This window comes from Gadus chalcogrammus, chromosome 23, assembly GCF_026213295.1.
Source record: "Gadus chalcogrammus isolate NIFS_2021 chromosome 23, NIFS_Gcha_1.0, whole genome shotgun sequence".
Classification (NCBI taxonomy): Eukaryota; Metazoa; Chordata; class Actinopteri; order Gadiformes; family Gadidae; genus Gadus; species Gadus chalcogrammus.
The window spans coordinates 13625892-13648393 of record NC_079434.1 but is presented as its reverse complement, the minus strand read 5'-3'; the positions used below and the strand labels follow the sequence as shown (position 1 = coordinate 13648393).

Here is a 22502-nt window from a genome sequence, read left to right as displayed (position 1 = left end):
TTGTGGGGCTTTTATTCAAAGGTGCGTGGAGGTGTGCTTGATTTGATAACAGCCAATCAGATTACCTTCGTCACAATCCACGACAATTAGACCTAGCCCCTCACCTCAACTTCCAAATGCATAGTTCTTGAAGTCAAGCAAAGTAAATAATTGGTAAACTTTGTAAGATTTAAATAATATTAAATGTATATATGCATAAAATAATCTTAAATAAAACAAGGATAAATGAAGATAGATTGATAGATAGGGTTATACAAATACTAAATAAGTGTGGCCTTATTCTATTTGACCTAACTTAAACCACCTATGTTCATTTTTTCTATTTGTGATTATCTTATTCAATGATTTAGTGCATCTTTCAGACAAATATCATACCATCTTCAATGGTGTGATGGATCCTCCACAGTTTATGCTATGGTTGGGATTATCTAAAATATCTCTCACTACAATTTAAGTAAGGTCATGGTATTTTTATATTTGATTCAATTCCTTCTGATACAAATTCCACCAATGCTCCATGCATGGTAGAAGTCAAATTGGAGTGATTCAGAACCTTGTTTGATGTGATGTGGTATGGCAGTTACAACATCCTCTACACAGCATATCTGTCAACTGATAATCTAAGCGCCATTGTGTAATCGGGTAAACCTGTGTGTAAACAGTTACTTTGTCGAGGTGGCTTTCAGTCGGTTACTCCATGTTACTCTCTTGCAAGTACTTCCAATTCTGTGTAAACCTGGTGTGCTGCTTCTGAAATAACCTAAAACAAATAGTATATAAAACTGATTTAGATTAGGCCCTGTGTTTGCATCCTAGCCGATGCTGTTATGCTCTGCGTGCTGTGCTGTACTTTGACATGGTAATGATTCAGTTAGGGAGAGCTATGGGAGAATGGTGTGCCCTAATTGCAGCATTTGCATTACCAATGTTCTACTGATGGACATGCTGTGGTTCTGGGTAAACAAGCAAGATCGCAGTGGCCACAGCTGAATAACTGGTCTGTTCTTATGGTTAACCGGCCATGTTTTTTCTGCCTTTATGTATATATGTCAATTAATGCACCCATTGCACTCCTGATCATTCCTGGAAGGAGTTCCTTCTGCTTTCCTTCTCAAAATGTCTTCCTAGCTAATTAAGGGAGTTTTTTCTTGCCCTCTGGGAGGCTAGGGTCAGGGGGGTATCATACATATATTGCCTGTGAAGCCCTACAATTCTGTTCCTGTGATAAAGGGCTATACAACTATAATTGAACTGATTTGAAATGGATTGAATTGAAGAGATAAGGAGCACAGGGCTAGGTGGGTGAGATAAGAGGGGTGATGTCAGAGGCTGTGGTTTTGGGCGGGGGAACACAACGTTTGTGCGGTGCATTATCATGGAGATGTCGTCTCAGATGCAGATGAGAGCTTATTGGAGGTTGAGGCCATTTGGTGGAGGGATTGCTGATCATCTGAGGACTGGTTGATGCACACAAAGAAAGGTTACATTCCACCCTGAGTGGCTTTTAGAGGTGCCTTCAAGGGATCAAGGGTTGATGGACTAGTCACTAGATGATCTGTTTTTCAATTTGAATACATTTTCACAGAAACATCTAAAATGCTCCCAATGAAAATGTCTTTGAAGGTTGAATTGAGCACCAACCTCACCGGCCAAACTTTATTTGGTATATACTTATGCTAACCAAGTACAATGTTCAGGAAATTGACAGCAGTACATACATAATGAGAAAACGTACAAATGATGAATAGTAAGATAAATTAGAACATAGAAATATAAAAAATAATAGACTTGTATACACTGCAAAATGAAACGTGGATGTCGTTTTGCTATGTGTATGTGTGTGTGTGTGTGTGTGTGTGTGTGTGTGTGTGTGTGTGTGTGTGTGTGTGTGTGTGTGTGTGTGTGCGTGCGTACGGACACGTGAAATAATAAATTAGAGCATAATTGGAGATGTAGGGCTGCAGAGACTGCGTTTCTGTTATGGTCTGCAACGTGTACGGTGCCCTCCCTTCCAACTGCAGGCGCTGTGCAGTTCCACCAACCGCTGAAATAATGCGCGGTCCCTTTAACAAGTGAACTCACATGGTACTGCTGCTGCCCCATCGCTGGTTCTGCCCCGCGTGGAGGCGACTGGATGAAATGATCCAGATTGAATGTCACGACTTGAATCTCAACCACTACCGATTCGGTCTTTCTCCCTACCGGCTTACGAAATATCGATCATATCCATCGGCACACTTGTCGTTACGCAGTGAGGCTGCCGGTTAGCGAGTGACAACGTGTTCACTTCCCATATCTTGTCCGGTTTTACAATATTTGTCCGACACGTCGCTAATATCTAAGTGAAGGAAAGGAGAACCCTCCCTTCCTCCCAACTTTTGAAACCCCACTCCGACATTCAACGAAGGGAAAATCATAACTTAGGTGCCAAGATGTCAGAGGAACTGGAGCAAATTCTGTTGCAGCTGACACAGCCTGACAATGCAGTTATTCAGCAGGTAAAGATACTACGCTCTGTGTAGTTAGTGGGGGTGAATGTTTCACGGTGACAGTGGCACTGGCAACCAGTTGTCATCGTGCCATGTGAAAACTGGGCAGATTTTGTCATGGTGCCATGTGAAAACAGGACAGATTGTCAAACATATGGTCGATGAGAATACGTGATCTTTTTTACATCTGCCGTCTGCTCTTCCTCATCGTTATTGTCAACGTGTTGATCCGTTTTGTCCCTTCAACAGGCCACAGCCCAGTTGAAGCTGGCTTTCAAAGACCCGGCAATTATCCCAGCCCTGTGTGCTGTCATGACCACTTCCCAGAACCATCAGGTATTGTGTGTTTAAGAAAGAGACAACGATAAAGCACTATCTTTAATGCAGTCCATATAATGTCATTACAAATTAATGTAACCTAATGGGTGGGAGGGAGGTGTGTGTCAAATCTGTGTTTAAATGTGCCCCCCCCCGATTTTATATCCCATAGTCTCTGGGATGCCATAGATATTGGCTCCATTTTAAACTTAAAACCTTGAATAGATTCGCCAGTCAGCTGCAGTGATGCTGAGGATGAGGGTGAAGAAGCACTGGAAGAAGATAAGCCCTGATCACAGAGAAAGGTAGACTCATGAGCCGTTCTGTGTACTGACACACCCCAGTATTTACCATAAAGACCCTCTTCAATGTCATTAACATTTTCCATTGAATTACACAGCCTTAAGGTGGTGGTGCTGCAAGCCTTCACCCAGGAATCAGAGTGAGTCGCATACAAAACCCATATTCTGACAGAAACCCTAATCACATAACCAAGACTGCTTATTTCTGATATTTTCATGCAAAGCAGCAGACAGACAGACATACACGTACACACACCATTGCATGACTTCACATGCCAGACACATCTCCCTGCACGTGAATGAGGAATGGAAGCCTGTTTGGTGAGCTCTTCTTCCCTGCGTTCTTTTGCAGCCACACTGTGCGTCACTCGCTCTCCCAACTGAGCGCGGTGATGGTGAAGCACGAGACCCCCGACCGCTGGCCCGCCCTCCTGGAGCTCCTCAACCAGTCCACCAAGAGCAACAACCCCCAGGACAGACAGGTAGGGAACCTGTCACAACGGAGCCTCCCATTGCAATGGCTTCCTCCATTTTGGAAGCATAGGAGCATTGAACTGTAAAGGATTATGTTTAGTATTAATGTTCGTGTGACATTGTTTAGTAATTCATTGTGTAATTATATTTTTTATGGGGAGAGGTTATTATGTTTACTGCCACAGTCTGTTTCATTAGCCTACATGACTGTATATTTACGTTCATTACGTTTTACCTTAAGTCCTTTGAAACCTATCCCATGATGAATTGTGATGTACAAGCCGTATATGATTTCCTTCCAAATAAAGATGGGAATGTTTTCGTTGTGGAGAATGAGTGATGATGATTATCAAAGGAGATATGAATCCATGATTTTTGTGATTCATTTTTGTAACGTTTTTAATCAAAACAAAAGTCAATACCGTAATAACACCACAGAAAAAGATAACTATCAAAGGACATGACAATCATTAATGTGGCTTAGATTTTTAAAACAAAAGTACCATAACTATCGAAAGAGATAAGAATCATTGATTGAATGCTTTTAATTTGAGTCCAGCGACTCTATCGCCAACCCTCTCCCCCTCTTCCCAGGTTGGCTTGCTGCTACTGAGCAAAGTGGTGGAGTCCAACCCGGAGCCCTTCAAGCCCCACTACCACCAGCTGCTGCAGCTGTTTGGGGACGTTCTGCAGCAGGACCTGGAGAACCCAGCGTGCCTGTACTACTGCATCCTCACCCTCACCGCCATCACCGCCTACGTGGGCTCTGAGGAGATGGTGAGACGCTCGCAACGGCTGAGCTTGACGGCTCCTTCCTACTCCGGCGGCTTCTGCTGCTGCTTGCCTGGGCCCTGTTGTACATGGCAATTCGTTTTTTATTACCCTCCCATGTCAAATAAAGTTTAAATGAAACTCCTTTTTATGTTTAACCAAGCTTAGTTGTTGTTTGGTATTCTTTAGTATTTCTACTATGTTCTAGTGCTTATCTGTTTCTGTGTCTGAGTCAGATAACCCTCCAATCTAAAATGGCTACTCTGTGTTGATTTGAGTGATTGTCCGTTGCCTTCCAGAACCTGATGCGCTCCCTTATCCCAAAAATGATCATCGCACTGAAACACCTTATCAAGGCCGATCAGGTAGTGTGTGTGTGTGTGTGTGTGTGTGTGTGTGTGTGTGTGTGTGTGTGTGTGTGTGTGTGTGTGTGTGTGTGTGTGTGTGTGTGTGTGTGTGTGTGTGTGTGTGTGTGTGTGTGTGTGTGTGTGTGAATTTAACCACATGCAATTAATCAAACCACAAGCTGCCAGGGTTGAAGTAATACCTGTGTTTGTGTGTGTGTGTGTGTGCAGGACCAAGCCAGCGAGGCCATGGAAATCTTTGACGAGCTGATGGAGAGTGAGGTGTCCATCATCGTCCCGCATATCGTGGAAATCGTCCACTTCTGCTTGGAGGTGAGCAGCGGCTCACTCCGCTCAACCAGTGGTCCAGACGTGGTGTTGTGGTCTTCCATCTCGCCTTGATAACGCATGTTGTCCTCTCCCTACCAGGTGAGCACAGACACCACCCTGAGCGACTCCCTGCGCGTCAAGGCCCTCTCCTGCATCGCATTCCTCATCCGCCTGAAGAGCAAGGTGAGCGCACGGCCGGGGGGAGGGTCGGCCTGTGTGTCTTTGTTGTGTGAAAGTGCTTTGCAGTGTTGTCGCTGAGGATTATTTGTTTTTTATGACACCCCACACATTTGTTTCTTCCGATAGCCTTTTCTCTTTAAGCAGCCATATTACTTAAATTTTGTAACACATCATTGAATTATTTTCCATAGTCCATTTTTAATAACATTTTCAGAAAAGGATTCAGGCAAAAACTGTAAAAAAAATAAATATATATTTGTTTGACAAATACCATGTCTCCATCTATGGTAGTGTGGAGCAGCCTGAAGCCTGAGAGTGAACCCCTCCCTCCCTCCCTCCCTCCCTCCCCCCTCCCTTCCTCCCTCCCCCCTGCAGACGGTGCTGAAGCACAAGCTCCTCAGCCCCATCCTGCAGGGCATCTTCCCCGTGCTCAGCGCGGCGCCCCCACCTGGCGAGGAGGACCCCGAGGACGACGAGAACGACAGCGGGGACGGCTCCGACAGCGAGAGCCCCAAGCACTATGCCGCCCAGGTGAGGACCCCCCTCCGCCCTCGCCCACTACCCCTGCTTCAGTCAGTAAGTTAAGGATGTTAACGAGGTGTGTGTGTGTGTGTGTGTGTGTGTGTGTGTGTGTGTGTGTGTGTGTGTGTGTGTGTTTCCAGGTCATCGACACCATGGCCCTCCACATGCCCCCGGAGAAGCTGTTCCAGCAGCTGGTAAGTCGTCACCGCCCCTCAGCTGTTGAGCTGAGTCCTCGTCACATGTGACTCATGCTAATTCTCTAAATGCCTTCATCGTATATTGAGTGCATTGCTTCCTATAGTTTACCTCAGCTGTGGGTCGACTGGTCTAGTAGCTAATCCCCCCTCCCCTTGATTGAACGTGTGTGTGTGTTTGTGTGTGTGACAGATGCCACTGGCCCAGGCCTGTCTTTCCAGTGGAAACCCCTATGAGAGGAAGGGGGGTCTCATGTGCCTGGCGGTCCTGGCTGAGGGTTGTGCGGACCACATACGCACCAAGTGAGTCCCTATAGCTCCGTAGAACCTCTAGCCTCATACACTCCGGGACGTATGATCATCTACGACACCTGAACCCAAATGGAGCCACTCTCTTCATATCACTGAACAAAGTGGATCAACATTGATGCTGATTTTCTCGTGTCTTGTTTGTGTGTGTGTCTGTTGCTAGGCTGCTGTCCTCGATGCTCCAGACAGTGTGCCAGAGTCTGTCCGATAGTAACCAGGTCGTGCGCAGTGCCGGCCTCTTTGCCCTGGGACAGTTCTCTGAACACTTGCAGGTCAGCCATGGCCGTGTTAAGTACTACCAGGGGGGTGTGTGAAGGAGTGTCTATTGAACGAGATATTAGTTTATACACGGAATACGTAACTCGCCAAAGTCAAGGTTATTTCGTTTACAACGTGTTGAAAATTCAGAGGAAGCAATTTAAAATAAATTATAGATAATCAGAGGCAAGTTACTAAATGAGTGTCAGGTTGATAAAATCACACAATACCTAAATATAGCCCTTATTGGCGGAGCATGTGTTGGCGTTGGCGTTGGCAGGATTCTTGATCGGGAATGCAATCTGTGTCTAAGGAAGTAACGTTGCATCGTCATTTTGTCCCCCAGCCCGAGGTGAGCAAGTACTGCAGCGAGTTGATGCCCCTGCTGCTGGGGTACATGTCCTGCCTGAACCAGGCCAAGGTGGGCCACGTCACCAAGGCCTTCTACGCCCTGGAGAACTTCATGGAGAACCTGGGTGAGACGCCCGTGTGGTGGCGCCCGTGTGGTGGCGCCCGTGTAGTGGCGCTGATGTCCTCGGTCTAATATGTTCCGGTTGACACTGTTCTGTCCGTCCTGACAGGCGAGGAGATCGCCCCCTATCTGCCCACCCTGATGGAGACCATGCTCTCGGCCCTGCACAACGCAGAGGAGCTCAAGATCAAAGAGCTGGCCGTGTCCGCCATCGGTGCCATAGGTCAGTTCCTAGAGGATGCTACTCGTAGGATTTGTGTCTCTTTTTAATTTTTCTATGGGTTTTCTCGTGGCCTTTATCTACAGGGCGGTAAGTAGAGACGGGGAAGTGGATTGACTGAGAGGGGGAAGGGCATGGAGCATAGCATCAAAGATGTGAATCGAACCACGGGCATCTACAAGGTGTCTTGCCTATGTGGTTAGCGCTAACCGACAGGTTAAGCCATCAATCCCACCCCCTAAACGTTTTAAAGGAAGCTATTATTTATTTGAAACAATCTTTTGAAATGAGGTAATACTTGGGTCTTTTAGCTCGTTTAGCTCATGTTTTGGTCTTGGTCCATTCTTTATGTTCTCTGGGCGGTATCCCTGTGTGACCTTTTATGTGGTTGCTTTCTGTCCCGTGTTCCAGCCAACGCGGCCAAGGAGCTCCTGGTTCCCTACTTCCCCCCGGTCATCGAGAGCCTGAAGGGCTTCCTCACGGCCACCACGGAGGAGATGCGGGCCCTGCAGACCCAGGCCCTCGGTAACCGGCCCGCTGCACAGCACATGGAGCACATCCCTTGTCATGGAACGGGCGTAGCTTCCTTGTATCGTGATGTGTTCTTTTTAATGACTTTAGCGGTTGTAGTCGCACAAGGCCAAAGTCATTGATAGGGAAAAACAAGTGGGAGAGAATAACTGGTCTAACTCCTCAGCTTACCCGTCCTGCTATAACTGGTGATGATGGAAAAGGACCATGTATATTTTTGGGGCATCTAGAAGTATGAAGGCTCTCAAACAGACCCTTATCGACCCATGTGATGAACACAGGGCCCCTAACTATGAGTCCACCACTTTATTGTACCAGCTACGGGTAGTAGACCAAACAAGTGATGATGTAGTCTACTAAACGTCCCCCGGAACATAAAAGCGCTGCATGCGTAATGAGCTTCATGACTCGCGTCAGTCCCACGATGACCCTGGCCGTGTAAAGGTGGCTGACCCTCTTGCTTGTGGGGTTCTGCAGACACCCTGTCCGTGCTGGCTCGCACCATCGGCAAGGACGTGTTCGGTCCGCTGGCCGCCGAGTGCGTTCAGCTCGGCCTCAACCTCAGCAACACCATCGACGACCCGGACCTGCGCCGCTGCACGTACGTTCCTCTGCCTCGACCCGTCCAGGGGTAGCTGCCCAGTCATCCAGAACACGTCCCCAATCCTAGCTTTTGACTCACTCGATGAGTGACACCGTGTATAGCTGACGAGTCTCACCTGCAGACTATTTGAATTTCTTTGCTTTTTCTTTTCCAAGTCACTATTTTGGATATTGGTATCGGAGCTTTTCTTCCTGGGCCTTTCTGGGGTTGGGTTATCTTCCTGCGTATTGTGTTATTCCCATAGTTTTAACTAGGGCCTTCCTATAATCCAGTGTTCTCTCGTTAAACCCTCTATAAACTCTTTATTTTCTCTCTCCCTATTCCTCTCTCTGTCCCTCTCTTTCTCTCTCCGTCTCTGTTCCACTCTCCCGTTCTCTCTCTCTGTCTCTGTCCGTCTCTCTCTCTCTAACTCTGTGACTCTCTCTCTGTCTCTGTCCGTCTCTCTCTCTCTAACTCTGTCTGTCTCTCTAACTCTGTGACTCTCTCTCTGTCTCTGTTCGTCTCTCTCTCTAACTCTGTGACTCTCTCTCTGTCTCTGTCTGTCTCTCTCTCTCTAACTCTGTGACTCTCTCTCTGTCTCTGTCCGTCTCTCTCTCTAACTCTGTGACTCTCTCTCTGTCTCTGTTCGTCTCTCTCTCTGTCTCGGTCCGTCTCTCTCTCTAACTCTGTGACTCTCTGTCTGTCTCTGTCTGTCTCTCTAACTCTGTGACTCTCGCTCTGTCTCTGTCCGTCTCTCTCTCTCTAACTCTGTGACTCTCTCTCTGTCTCTGTCCGTCTCTCTCTCTAACTCTGTCTCTCTATCTAACTCTGTGACTCTCTCTCTGTTCGTCTCTCTCTCTAACTCTGTCTGTCTCTCTAACTCTGTGTCTCTGTGTTGCAGGTACAGCCTGTACTCTGCGGTGTCCACCGTCAGCCCAGACTGCCTGACCCCTCACCTCGACTCCATCACCACCGTCATGCTGATGGGGCTCAAGTCGACCGAAGGAGTGACGGTAGCACCTCATCTATTTAAAGCACCTTATGAAATGAACGGATCGCTTATTACAGGGGAGATTTTAGTCAGTCATACATTTTATTCATTATTTTAGTGTTTTTAGTCGTTTAGCCATCGGATTTATTGATTGCTGTCGGGTTGCGAAGAGAATTCCAACAAATAGGACAGAACATGCTTCTAGAATAAACCTCCCACCCAAGCTTTAAGTGTTAAACTAAAACACTTCCTTGTCTCTCAGACACACCTGGAGGAGGACAAGACCTTCGTCCTCCTGGACGAAGACGATGACGACGACGACGAAATCGAGAAAGACGGAGACGCCATCTTGACGGACGAGGAGCAGATCGACCTGCACGACATCGCCGGGTAGGCGGAGACGGAGGCGGGCCCTCCGCGACGCACACGGCGCTCAGACGTCCTCTCTGAACGAGTCTGTAACGACGGCTGTCTCGTCCTCAGGTTCAGCGTGGAGAACGCCTTCATCGACGAGAAGGAGGACGCCTGCGACGCTCTGGGGGAGATCGCCTTCAACACGGGGTGAGCTCACACGCAGAACACGGCGCTATGTGTGCCCCCCGCTATGATGGATGAGCCCCAGGAATGCCCCGAGGCTCAGCAAGAGGGACCTTTTGCAGAAGTCAAGTCGGCTGTTGTTGGGTTAAAAATTTGAAAAACCACCATCGAAATTGTATTGTTGAAAATAACATCATGCAGTGTCTTTTTGTTGATTTAAATGAAACGCGCACAATCATTTGTTACTGGTGCCATTCGGTAAGATAATATTCCAAAAGGTATCGGAGCATTTCCCCTCTGGTCAAGGTCAACACTAACATTTGTATTTTCCGCCCCTGTCAGCGCGGCCTTCCAGCCCTACCTGGAGACCTGCTTCCAGCAGGTCTACGACATGAAGGAGGTCAGTCCCCCATACACAACCACCTGCCGGGGGCTACACGGCCCGAGGGAGGGAGGGAGGGAGGGAGGGAGGGAGGGAGGGAGGAAGGGAGGGATGTACTTGTCTTTTCTGATGAAAAGGCACAAAATACCCTTCCCTTGGGTGTCCACCCCCCTCCACCTGTCTCTGCATATTTAATGAGAGCTCTTGGCTTTATCTTTTGCTATCCAAAATCCAGTCCACACTAACACGCACCTCTCACGCTCTCTCTCCTTCCCCAGTTCCCCCACGAGGATGTGAGGCGTGCAGCGTTCGGAGCCATGGGCCAGTTCTGCCGCGCTCAGCACAAAGTGTGGAAGGAGAACCCCACCGAGGCCAACCACCAGGGTACAGAGCCGCCCCCCACCCCGACCCGATTCACCCTCCCCCCTCCCCCTCCACGCCCCATTCAGCCACCCTTACCCAGCCCGATCCCCTCCCTATTCGCCCACCCTCACCCCATCCACCAACCCTCACCCCATCCCCTCCCTATTCACCCACCCCATCCACCCACCCACCCTCACCCCATCCCCTCCCTATTCACCTCCCCTCACCCCATCCACCAACCCTCACCCCATCCCCTCCCTATTCACCTCCCCTCACCCCATCCACCAACCCTCACCCCATCCACTCCCTATTCACCCACGCTCACCCCATCCCCTCCCTAGTCACCCAGCCTCCCCCCTATCCCCTCCCTATTCACCCACCCTCACCCCATCCCCTCCCCATTCACCCACCCTCCCCCTCACCCCATCCCCTCTCTATTCACCCGTCCCCCTCTGTTAATCCCTGCGACGCAGCATATCTATTCTGCCGGCGCAGACTGCACCGTCGTGGTTTTGGTGGGGCAGGGTGTAGCGTTGCAGGCCAAGGTCATCAGAGGTGTGTGTTCGGATGCGATTAGGCCAAGGACTCAGTTTTGTGCCATTCAAGGGAAGTTGTTTCCTCGAAAGCCTTTAAACTTAACTGCTGACTGTTTTTGGGAGAGGTTTACCTCTTCCCAACTTGCAACTTAAAACATGGGGAAAAAGCGTTGTTATTTAGGACACCCCTTCCTCAAAAGTGACTTAAATGTTACACTGAGAACAAGCCAAACGACGTTCAGTGGAAGTTATAGTGCTGCAGAAGGTAGTTTAAAGAGAACACAACCAGGGAATGAAGCTCTAGCGGTGAAAAATGTAAGGTTCATCAATTTGTTTTTGCTTGTTGAATAAAACAATTTATATTTTTAATTGAGGGTATTTAGAAGACGCTTTTATCCAAAGTGACTTGCAACCATTCACCAAGTGACGACGGAGTCACACATGCAAGATGAAAGCCAGCTCGCCGGTAGCAATACAAGGGAGGTGTCCTGCTCAGGAACACCTCGACTCCCAACTAGTAGGAGCCGGGGAATCGAACCAGCAACCTTCCCGTTAGAAGCCAAACCCGCTCTGCCTCCACCTGAGCGAAACCGACATTTAAAATCCCAACCCATGACCATGGTTCCCTTCCTTAGCGATGCACAAGCTGCTGGACGTGGTGCTGCCCTGCCTGGTGGAGACGGTGCGCTCGGAGCGGGAGCGCCACGTGGTGATGAGCGTGCTGGAGGCCATGAACGGCGTGGTCAAGGCCTGCCAGGGGGAGGCGCTGCAGCAGCCCGGGCGCCTGCAGGACATCAGCCACGCCATCCGGGACGTGCTGAAGAAGAAGGTGGGGGAATGGATGCTGTCTGCCCTGGGGGTTTCCGGCAGTTTTGTCTCCCATTTTCGAATGGGCACATGTGACCTTTTTTTTTTTTTTTTTATAATAAACTAGTTACTAGTTACTAACTTGTACTTTTAGGGTGTCGCTGTTTTCTAAGGTTGTCCATGAGCAAATGTTGTTCCTGCTTAAAATCCATAATGCACCGTGAAAGTGGTACAAGCAATGCACATCTATTCCTGCACTATGTCCCATGATGCATAGGGGGTTTACATTGTCGAGTCAAACAGGGCCTCTGTCCAACGGGGGAAACCTCTGTTTGCCCTATACTCCTGTGCTGTTATTAGTCATTTAGAGTCAATGATGTGGACCGTTCTTTACAAGTTGGGCCGGGGAATTCAGGGGAAGCTTTTACTAGGAAATGAACTTTACTTGTCTGACCTTTTGTACAATGTCATGTCCATAAAATGCTTTATGCTTTTCTAAACTTTGTGTTTCGTCTGACACCCAGACCGTGTGTCAAGATGGCGGGGGTGACGAGGCCGAAGACGAGGACCAACAGGTGGGCTCTCTTTTGAATTCCTTTTAGGAATGACTTGGTTTTGGATTGCTATTATTTTTCGTCATCGATGCATATAGTTCAAAACTGAATGGATCTTGGTCTCGTCCATGTGACGCCCATTCTCTCCAGGCGGAGTACGACGCCATGCTGCAGGAGTTTGCCGGCGAGGGCATCCCGGTGCTTGCCTCGGCCGTGCCCGCCGACGTCTTCCTCCCCTACCTCAACGACCTGCTGCCCCTCATCATGAGCAAGGCAGTAAGTCAGCGCAGCTCTGTGTGGCATGAGTGGACTGGACAATGAAGTTCACCTAAAGGATTCCTAAAAAAAATCCTGATCCCTTTATCGATTGGATATTAATGATTTTATTCAAAGGGTATTTCCCGAAATTTCTTCCAATGTTTAAAGGTGACATCATACCAACAGGCGTTAGTGTGATTAGCCGTTACAAGCCGTTTGGAAAATCGGCCTCTTCTGACATCACAAGTGGTGTGTATGCTGTATAGATGAGTCTACCAGCCTACCCGGTGGGCTGTAGCAAACGTTGCTCATCTATCCGTCACACATCTAGGTGGCCACGCCCACGTGTGATGTCGAAAGAGGCAGATTTTCAAAACGGCTTGTAACGGCTAATCACACGCACACCTGGTGGTATAATAGGTCACCTTTTTAAAAGCTGCCCCTGGTATGACTTTCACCCTGTGCTCCCCCCTTCCCCTCTCTGCAGAAGGCGTCGTGCACGGTGGCGGACCGCTCCTTCTCGGTGGGCACGCTGGGGGAGGTGCTGCAGTCCCTGGTGACGGTTAGCGGGGGCCGGGCGGTGGCAGGCCGTCTGGCCAACCGCCTGCTGCCCGTGCTGGTGGCCGGCGTCAGGGACAGCAACTCTGAGGTCCGCAACAACAGCGTGTTCGGCCTGGGCGCCCTGGCGGAGGCCGCCGGCCCCGTCATCGTCTCGTATCCTCCCCTCGGTATCGCTGCGGACGCGGCTGTTTGGGATCGGATCGACCACCGATTCAGTTGTAGTGTGAGGGGGATATTTTTGTCTTTTAGTAGAGGTTTTTTTTAATCAAAGTGAGGCTGAAACTATTGAAACTATTGATTAACGGTGTTACTAGTCAAGCACACAGGCACTTTGTGTGTGTGTGTCCACTCCAACAGCCGTGTGTTCCTTAGCGTTGTGTCCGACAGCGACTTCCCCATGATGCTGTCTGTGTTCTCCAACCTGCTGTCCAAGGAGGATGACCGCCGTGTCATTGACAACCTGTGTGCTGCCCTGTGCCGGATGATCACCAGCAACGTGGAGGTCATCCCCCTGGAGCAGGTACGCTGCGCTATTCTTCCTGCTAGGCCTTCTCAGTGCTCCAATCGTTAAAGCGTGTTGGCCTTATTGAATTTCCGTTTTTGTTTGAGATTATAAAACCAAACGTATAACAGTGGGCCATAACCACCATCAAAAGGTTTTGCGTATTTCTTTTCTTTATTTCTGGGGCTGTTATTTTTGTCCCATGGTTTAGAACAAAGCACTCTCACTAGCTACAATCAGATTTGGTGTAGCCAGAATGTTTGATAGACTTTACCCGGAAATCCAAACAGCCAGTAATTGGTTTCTCATACAGTTGCAGGCATGTTAAGCTAAGCATTCAAAGTCCATATTTATATCGTATCCAACGTTTATTATGATTACGATTAAGTCGAGATTTGACCCAGGATCAATTCTTTGCACTGCTACAAACTTTTCATCCCAAATAAGTTGTTTTGCCAAAAGGAAAACCAAATGCCTTCATTATTTTCAAAATGTGAACAGTACTGAGTTCTCGTCAGCATCTGTTCCTCCTCCTCCTCATCCTCTCCCAGGTGGTCCCCGCCCTGGTGGCCCGCCTGCCCCTGGAAGAGGACCTGGAGGAGAACAAGACGGTGTACAGCTGCCTGGCCATGCTGTACACCCACAGCCCCGCCCTGGTGAGGACACCCTGCCCCACTTGCGCTCCGGCCTACTTTCAGCTCTCTCAGCCGCGGCTTGCGTTTCAAATGTCTGAACCTGCTCCGTGTTCGGTTTCTGTTCAGATCGTGAGCCAGATGAAGACGATAGTGGCCGCTGCCACCCACGTGCTCGGATCCAAAGATGTGGACACAGGTGAGGCCGGTTGTGTTTAAGATCAAGAGTTTCAAACTGAGCTCGTGGAAAGTAACACAAATACCTCAGGATGACTCGCTTGTGTTTTGAAACTACTGCAGTTTGACCTTTACCTCAATATTATCACCCAAAGTTTTCGAACATATAAAGTTATAGTACTATAGTACATCAATGGGACCTGATCCTTATTAATCCCCCCCCTCCACAGAGACCCAGAACCACTTGGGTCTGCTGATCCGCAACTTCGCCCAGCAGCACTCGGCGGAGTTCCAGGCCGCAGTTACCTCACTTCCTGCCGAGCAGCAGGCCGTGCTGAGCGCAGCCATCAGCGTGTCGTAGCACCGCCCCCTCTCCTCCCCCCCCCCCCCCCCCCCCCCTACCATCCAGCTGACCAACTGCTCCTCTGGGGAAAACCGGTTTTAGAGAAAGAGCAACATAAATATGATAAAACCATACAATAAATCTCTACTTTCTACTTCCATTGCAAAACCAAACAGAGAAGACGAATGGGAGAGCACTCTTCAGTATATATGCATTTCGGAAACCCCTTTTTTTCCTGCTTGTTCAGCACCAGTTTGAGTCGGCTCATGTTTCATCCAACAACTGTTGTGTTCTAGTATTAACTTTTTTAATTTATTTGTTTGTGTGCATGCCAAGTTTTATGAAATAACATACCACTCTTCATTTCTTTTTTTCTCCGGCGCCATTCTTCACATTGAGCAGGAATGCTTCCCCCCCCCCCCCCTCCTCCTTAATTTTTGTTTGCTATTCCGAAAAACTACCAACTGCCTTTTGACAAGTTATGAATTGGATACATAAATGCCTCTTTTTCTCAGACACCTTCGTCCATCTTCTTTTCTATTTATTTGGTTCCCATATATTGTGTTGTTTACCGGAAGGTCTGTGCTGGCTTTCCTCAGCCATTTTCCACATAAGATGACTTTGCTGCAGACTCTTTAGTTGCTTATAATGCTCCCGTGCAGTGACTGTAATAATGCAGGCCCACAAACACACGTTTGTTACAAAAAGCGGCTCTTTCATTTATTTCTTTGTTCATTTTGTTTACATGACACATCGATGCTTGATGCGTTTCATGAGTCACACTTTATTAACATTATATTGTACAGCTCGGTTTCAAAAGCTGAATTATACACACTTAACATTTTAACAGCCGGGGACATTTCTTTCAAACAAATGATTATATACTAGCTTGGATGAGCTACACTGCCAAAACCAAACAATGCTAGACTATACAACATATTATTTAACACTTTTTTTTTTAACAAATTAAAGGACCTAATTAGGATATTGGGTTCAGCCAAACACGCTTTGATTTCCTCAAATCAAAACTAGATTGTGGGGCTTAAAATTACTTATTTTCGGTGTAGTTTAATCCAACGATAACCATTTAGATCAAGTGATTAACCATTTTGTCTTAAGTGATCAAATCCCAATCTCAAATATCGTTGATGCATCTGACAAAGCAGTAAACCCAAACTCTTCATTTTATAATTAACCAAACGATAAGCAGCTAATGTTTGTTATTTCTCCTAGATAAATGACAAACGATTGATAGATTATCAAAATTAGATAACATTAATTTTCTCGGTCGTTCAGTTAATCAGCAGATTGCTGTGACTTCTCTCAGCCACTCCAGTCGTCTGCGTTTGTTGCGTTCAGATGTCCCGTGGTTACTGTGAGGCCTCACTTCTGGGCTGTTTGTTCAAGTCCAAAGCCAGGGTCATCTCAACTGGTGCCAGGCTGTTCTCACCTGTGGGGGTGGGGGGGGAGAATACATAACCAACAAATGTGATGATGTTAATTATCCATAAAGATGGTTCCTCCTGGTACTATAAAGCCAGCGTTATTAACAAGAGTCCATGGCAAATGGCGATTCTCCGTCTCAGCTGAGGCAATCTGCAGTAAACTAAGATTATATTTAATTCTCACTCAATGCTTGCGTCATTGCATGACATACATGCAAAAGGTCTTTCTTGCAACGTCTACAAACGATAAAACCATTTTATTCAATTAACCAGGAATTCACATCCTCCCTCATGCCTCCCAATTCTATCAATACGGTCAATAACATACAAATAATCGGATAATTGTGGGACTATTCCTAGTCGGCATACTTTGAGTCCAGCCCTGTTGCTCATCTGAATAACTCAACCAGTTGTGTTATTCACACATCCTGGCCCCAATACATCTTTCCAGTGGCGACATCAACTGCAGTGAACTATGTTTGAGTGAGGCTGTGATCTCATCTCGTTGGGCAGCCCCGGCACAGAGCTGTGACTTACAACAGCAGCATTCATACGTCAGCCCAGCCTGTGGGGTCATTACACTGCTGGCCTGGGGTCTATAATTAATTATTGACTGCCCCTTTGCAATGAAAACGCAATCAGTAACATTTATTGTTCTGCCAATACCTTCAAATGGACTGTGTGCGTGTCCGACTTTAAAATGGACAGTGTGTGTGTCCTACTGATTAAAACCTGGACTACAGGCCTATGTGCAGGGGCGCCGCTAGGGATTTTGGGCCCCATGAAAACAATGAAACTTAGTGTCATTATTTTTTCTGTATTATAATTTCATCATCATTAGGGGCCTCTCTGGGCCCCCCTCCATCATGGGCCCCTAGAATCCGTCTCCTTTACCCCCCCTTTTCGGCGCCCCTGCCTATGTGTGAATAGTGTTGAATGCTAAGATCACATGTTCTGTCTCTCAAGGTGTTTTTATCATCTGAATTTCAAATTTGACCAATAAATAAAACATGCGTGCCATTCCAATGCTGTTTTCTAGTGACTAAAAGGCCACATTTAAAGAAAGACAAACTAGTCAAATTATCGATATTGAGATTGACCAGATACACACGAGATAGAGATAGACACCCCAATGAAGACCTCATTATTGAAGTCCCTTCAAAACACTCACATAGAACTGATATTTGATCATAAATGCAGTAAATGACAAATATAACTTAAAATTAAACTGCTATCTTACAGATTTGGTCTCACAGTGTTTATCCGACCAGACCGGCTTTACACAGTTCTATGCGGACAGTATGTCCAGAGCAAGAGGACCACAACACCTCCAGGGTCTAGCCCTGTGAGAACCATGTATGAACCAATACCTCCAGAGTCCGGCCCCGTTTGTCGGTTCTTCCAGGGCAGGATTTCCACGCCGGTGCGGCAGAAGGAACGGTCGGTGTGGGCCTCGGTGCTGTACAGGACCTCCTGTAGCTGCTTCTCCCCCGGCTTCTGGGCCTTGACCCGCACCTAGAGGGACAGGAAGTGGAAGTGCTTAGTGTCACTCTCCATGATGTTCAACTGAACCTGCCCCAATCCTTACCACTTCTAAAACGTAACTGAAGACTTTTATGTTTGCTCTAGCGTTCTGCTTAATCCTAACCGTCTACAATGCCTTCTTTACTTTTTATTCTATTACTTCCTTTGATTGTAAAGCAATGTTTTTATGTGAAGCTCTTTGAGTCTGCCTTGTGTATCATTTTAGTTTTTTTTGTTGAATTTGACCCTTGCTGTGTCTACGTGCTTATTTTTCAATATATTTGTGTCTGGTCTTCCTCCATGACCACCCACCTCCAGCACAGTGATCTCCTTCTCCTTCAGTTTCCCCGCCTTGTTCTTCACCTGCGTCTTCTTGGTGTCCACCCACACCACCCGCTCCTTCACCTCCGACCTGCACACACACACACACACACACACACACACACACACACACACACACACACACACACACACGTACAAACACCCACACACCCGCACACACACACACACACACACACACAATGTGCACCGATTAACAACATGATCTGGGGTCAAGTAACTTACACTCTCTCTCTCTCACACACACACACACACACACACACACACACACACACACACACACACACACACACACACACACACACACACACACACACACACACACACACACACACACACACACACACACACACACACACAATGTGTACACATTCACAACATCCGGGCACACAGGGTCAAGTAAAACACACACACTGCAGGGTCAAGTAAAACACACACACACGAATAACACACACACACACACACACACACTCACACCCTCCCTGGAGCCTGTACTCACTCCTGTATGCCCAGGTCAGCCAGCGTGGTGTCCAGGAAGGGGAAGGGCTGATGGGCCGCGTCCAGGTCCCTCTGCACCTCGATGGGCAGCGACACCGACATGGGGATGTCCCACAGCAGCTCTGAGCGGGACCCCTTACTGCTCGGCGGGGGGGCGTCCCCGCCGCCCGCCCTCTCCCCCGCTTCCACGGGTCCGTTGTTCTCGTCCCCTGCGGCCATTTCTGACGCTTGAAGTCGAAGTGGAGCTTTGAGGGAAAACGATGGAGTTGTGTGTTCTTCACCTCCTGTAGTTCCTCTGCTTTCTTTTCCCAGGCAGTTGACCTTATGCTCTTTGCTGATGTCTTATTCTAGTTTTTGTTTTCCCCCCCCCACCAAACAGTTTTTGCTCCAATAAATCTCTCTTTATTGTTTTTTTGTCCGTCGTAGATCAGAGCTGTGCCGTGCTCTGCTGGGCTCCTCTGAAGACAAAGGCCTCGATCTCTTTAAAGTGTGGGAGACTGAGTGTGGATAGACCCCGCTGGAGGCATTTATAGGCCGCCTCGGTGGGAATGTGTGTTATGTGTCGCCCGGGCGTGAAGATTATTACGCCGTCGGAAAGGCTTCCGAAAAGTTGATGATGTTTTTGACGGCCATCTTTTTAAAACATGCCGACACAGAAGAAAATATTTTTGTTTACATGTTGCTCAATACTATTACTCTTAATGTTGTTTGGCGTTGACGTTAGTCTTGTGGGATTAATTTTTGTTGTGCACAGGAGCTGTAAATGGCAGTGGCTGCAAGAGTTTAGGCAGGTCTAAGTTTGAGCTGAAGAGAGAATACTAGATGTATTCTCTCTTCAGCTCCAACTTTCAGTCTTTCTATGTTGAATACACTGTAACTCCATGTCACCCTTTGTAACCTGTTGCATTTAGATTTTGTGTTTGTCAGGTTCTATTTTGCCAGGTTTTAGTGAGTCTTTTCTTTTGAGCCAAATGGCCAAGATGTGGGATCCTAACAATTCCTAACATCAAAAGCTGCTAGCAAAGATGTTCTGCTTCAGTTAATGAGCTCCCATTGAGAGAAAGAACTGTAGTCAATTCTAAATCTGTGTAGAGGTAATATCCATGAGGTAATGCCTGACGGCTCCAATTGTGCTTGACCGCAGAAGTGAGAGGTCACGGTTAACACACACACACAAAAAAAAACACACACACACACAACCACACACACACACACACACACACACACACACACACACACACACACACACACACCAACAAACCAAACTCGCCAGGGGACAAAATAATGAATCTTGGTAATTAATGTCTGGACAAAGCCATCAAATGCAACACATTGCTCGACCTTTCGGTTGTATTCCCCTTCATTTATCTCCTTATCTGTCCCCTCTCTACACTGTTGTTGTCTGAAAGTTCAGGTGAAGGTATTCTTAATATACGTTAGCCATTTGCAGCAGCACGCTACATTTTTCTGCATTTTTGCTGTGGTCAAAAACGCAAGCCAGGCGCTATAGTGGGCCTATACCACATGCACTAGTTAGATGTGATGGGGAGGAGGATGACTCCACTGTGTTCTTTATCGGCTAAACACGCATTCTATACACGGCATGTCACATTTCATTTGAGGACACATTACATCATAGCATGTGGATATTAGCCTTTAGATCATCGACATAGATTAAGTGATGTTTCCACGTTGGTATGGAAACAAGCTGGGTGCGGTGTGGCTGCTGACTCCACCACTAGATGAACACGTGCTGCTATGTTGACAGAGAAGGTGGTTCTACATTCACCCACAGACCTTCAGATGTTAGGATAAAAAATCTGCATGACTAAAGTGTTGGAACACCTCTGTGTTTCTGTGCCATCTTCTCCCGCTCTCTGACAAATAATATTTCCGTTAACGTTAATTTGTAAATTTGACTACCTATTACGAATAATGATTAACATCCATCGTTGTTCTTTGTTTGTTCTTGACACTAGAATATCAACCGAGCAGCCCATCGGTCAGATCTGGATGAAGCCTGGGTTTAACAGAGGCACACTGTGTCATCGATGTGCTGACAGCAGGCCTGCCTGGCTGTGTGCTTGTAAACAGGGTGAAGTCATTCTAACCAGCCCTGTTAAAAATCAACCTAGCGCAGAGTTACATGAGGCTGTGACTCCGCTGTGACTGCCTCTACACGCGAGGTACCAACCCAAAAAGACCCTTGACCCACAACAACTGACATGCACACACATACAGACACACACACACACACGCATCATCCACTCAGAGACAGATAGATACCCCTAACCTGACTCATTAAATAGGCACGCACTTTATTTGTTAGGGATCACTGATGCATGGGATGACTGATGCATGGGATCAGGGTATTCTGCCAGCACTGCAGTGTCTACAGTCTGCTACTGCATAGTGGCCAGTAAGGGATAGTCGATACAGGCTTCCTGAGGACTTTGAATAGTGCACGGTTGTATACGGTTATATAGGGCCTATAAAGTATTACCTTTGATGCAGGTTCAATTTTATTCTATTGTCGCATCATTTTCACCACTTTCACACCAAAAGCCCTTAAGAGACTGATAAAATCGATGGGAAATAGAAGATTAAGCAATATCCTTACATCAATCAAGTTTAATTATACATATTTTTAAATAGCAACATATTAATTCAATAAAACGTATAAAACACATAGTTGTACATACAGTAATACAGTTTTGTGGATCATACTTAATGTTATAAATACATATATAAATATATAAAAAACGGGTTAAAATGAGTTAAAAAAGTTGTGTAACACTAGCACAGGCAGCTATTGTATTTAAAAGATTAAAACTACTGTCTTCAGAACAAACTGTAAAGAGTGTGTTTGTTTACGATGCATTAATCCGTCTTTTTTAATTTTTTGGGTTGTACTTTATGGTAAGAAGGTAAAGTATTTAGGTGTTAAAAGTATCTGTTTAAGTGTCTACGGATTTTGTTTGTGTGTGTGTGTGTTCGGTTCGGGTTGGGTAATCAAGATGGTGCTATAGGGCCCACGCTGTTGTACCATTAGCTCCCTGGATGACACCAGCTCTGCAGATAGGACACAACACACATCACAACACAAAAACAGTCATTAACATTATCCAACAAGGGATTGTCCACCTTAATGGTCATTTCTTAATTTAATTTAGACGCATTCTGTCATTTTTTTTTATAATTCTCCTTTCATCCCGACATCAATAGATGAATCAAATGATAAAACAATCATTTGATTCAAAAATCAAAAATAAAACAATCTGGTATCTGTGGCTGTTAAAGGCCTGTAATCCTGTCCAATCATTAGATTCGGCCCAAATAAAATGAATGGATGATCTGCTGACTGTCTAGCGTTCTACCTGCATGCACTCTGCCCGTGCACTTTGCCAGGCTTTGGTTTTTTCCGGTTGGATACTACTCAAAATCTTGCTTAATTTGGCTGGTTTCTTTCTTTAATTTTCCAATCCCATTTTTAGGATTCCAACAACAAAGTAAAGTTTAAAGAAGTGAATTGTCAGCATAACAAGTTCAGGTTTTTCTTTGGCATCACTTGGTGCCAAAGCTCTTTTGAGATTGGTGCTGTACAGCAATGGCTCAATTCAGGTCATATTGTTCAAAATTAAACGTTCCTCTCGTTTCCTTCTCTCAGACTGATGTTGCACCACTAGACCTAAAAGTCAGAGCCGATAGACTACTAATCTTTCACAGACCATGATGCACTATTTCACCTAGGAGTTT

At 46.8% G+C, this 22502-nt stretch overlaps 3 protein-coding genes across 4 annotated transcripts in view; 1 reads left to right on the top strand and 2 right to left on the bottom strand.

Annotated features, from left to right (window-relative positions):
* The first annotated feature begins 2048 nt into the window (after positions 1-2048).
* On the top strand, positions 2049-14972 carry ipo4 (importin 4). Its single transcript, XM_056583702.1, has 30 exons — positions 2049-2498; positions 2739-2825; positions 3033-3112; positions 3208-3249; positions 3462-3591; positions 4178-4360; positions 4654-4719; positions 4930-5031; positions 5128-5211; positions 5584-5739; positions 5871-5924; positions 6118-6227; positions 6397-6505; positions 6838-6967; positions 7073-7186; positions 7595-7708; positions 8192-8315; positions 9199-9310; positions 9551-9678; positions 9772-9849; positions 10168-10225; positions 10486-10591; positions 11742-11935; positions 12438-12488; positions 12618-12743; positions 13213-13439; positions 13674-13806; positions 14340-14444; positions 14550-14619; positions 14828-14972. The coding sequence occupies exons 1-30, from the start codon at positions 2433-2435 to the stop codon at positions 14956-14958; spliced, it is 3270 nt and encodes a 1089-aa protein (XP_056439677.1). The 5' UTR covers positions 2049-2432; the 3' UTR covers positions 14959-14972.
* Positions 14973-15577: 605 nt separating this feature from the next.
* Positions 15578-19218, bottom strand: si:ch211-196f5.2 (uncharacterized protein LOC556372 homolog). The gene is made up of 4 exons (XM_056583722.1): positions 18748-19218; positions 18222-18321; positions 17756-17900; positions 15578-16390 (listed from the first exon to the last, which is right to left on the bottom strand). Exons 1-4 carry the CDS (start codon positions 18963-18965, stop codon positions 16311-16313), a joined length of 543 nt encoding a protein of 180 aa, XP_056439697.1. The 5' UTR covers positions 18966-19218; the 3' UTR covers positions 15578-16310.
* Positions 19219-21445: 2227 nt separating this feature from the next.
* Positions 21446-22502, bottom strand: part of rec8b (REC8 meiotic recombination protein b) — a 14297-nt gene continuing 13240 nt past the window's right edge. For both annotated transcript variants that reach the window (XM_056584383.1, XM_056584384.1), the window contains exons 17-18: positions 22493-22502; positions 21446-21818 (exon numbers count right to left, since the gene is read on the bottom strand). The exon at positions 22493-22502 is cut by the window's right edge and continues 97 nt beyond it. In XM_056584383.1, coding sequence (XP_056440358.1) covers positions 21712-21818; positions 22493-22502 — 117 coding nt within the window. In that variant the 3' untranslated portion in view covers positions 21446-21711. The remainder of the gene's footprint in view (positions 21819-22492) is intronic.

What these genes read in the sequence shown, in the direction of transcription:
- si:ch211-196f5.2 (XM_056583722.1), bottom strand. Translation starts at nt 18,965, where the DNA reads ATGGCCGCAGGGGACGAGAACAACGGACCCGTGGAAGCGGGGGAGAGG. An exon ending in AGGAGATCACTGTGCTGGAG is followed by an intron (nt 17,901 to 18,221) that starts GTGGGTGGTCAT and finishes CTGTCCCTCTAG; the next exon opens with GTGCGGGTCAAGGCCCAGAA. An exon ending in AACGGGGCCGGACTCTGGAG is followed by an intron (nt 16,391 to 17,755) that starts GTATTGGTTCAT and finishes CCACCCCCACAG; the next exon opens with GTGAGAACAGCCTGGCACCA.
- ipo4 (XM_056583702.1), top strand. Translation starts at nt 2,433, where the DNA reads ATGTCAGAGGAACTGGAGCAAATTCTGTTGCAGCTGACACAGCCTGAC. An exon ending in GCCTTCACCCAGGAATCAGA is followed by an intron (nt 3,250 to 3,461) that starts GTGAGTCGCATA and finishes GTTCTTTTGCAG; the next exon opens with CCACACTGTGCGTCACTCGC. An exon ending in GCGGACCACATACGCACCAA is followed by an intron (nt 6,228 to 6,396) that starts GTGAGTCCCTAT and finishes GTCTGTTGCTAG; the next exon opens with GCTGCTGTCCTCGATGCTCC.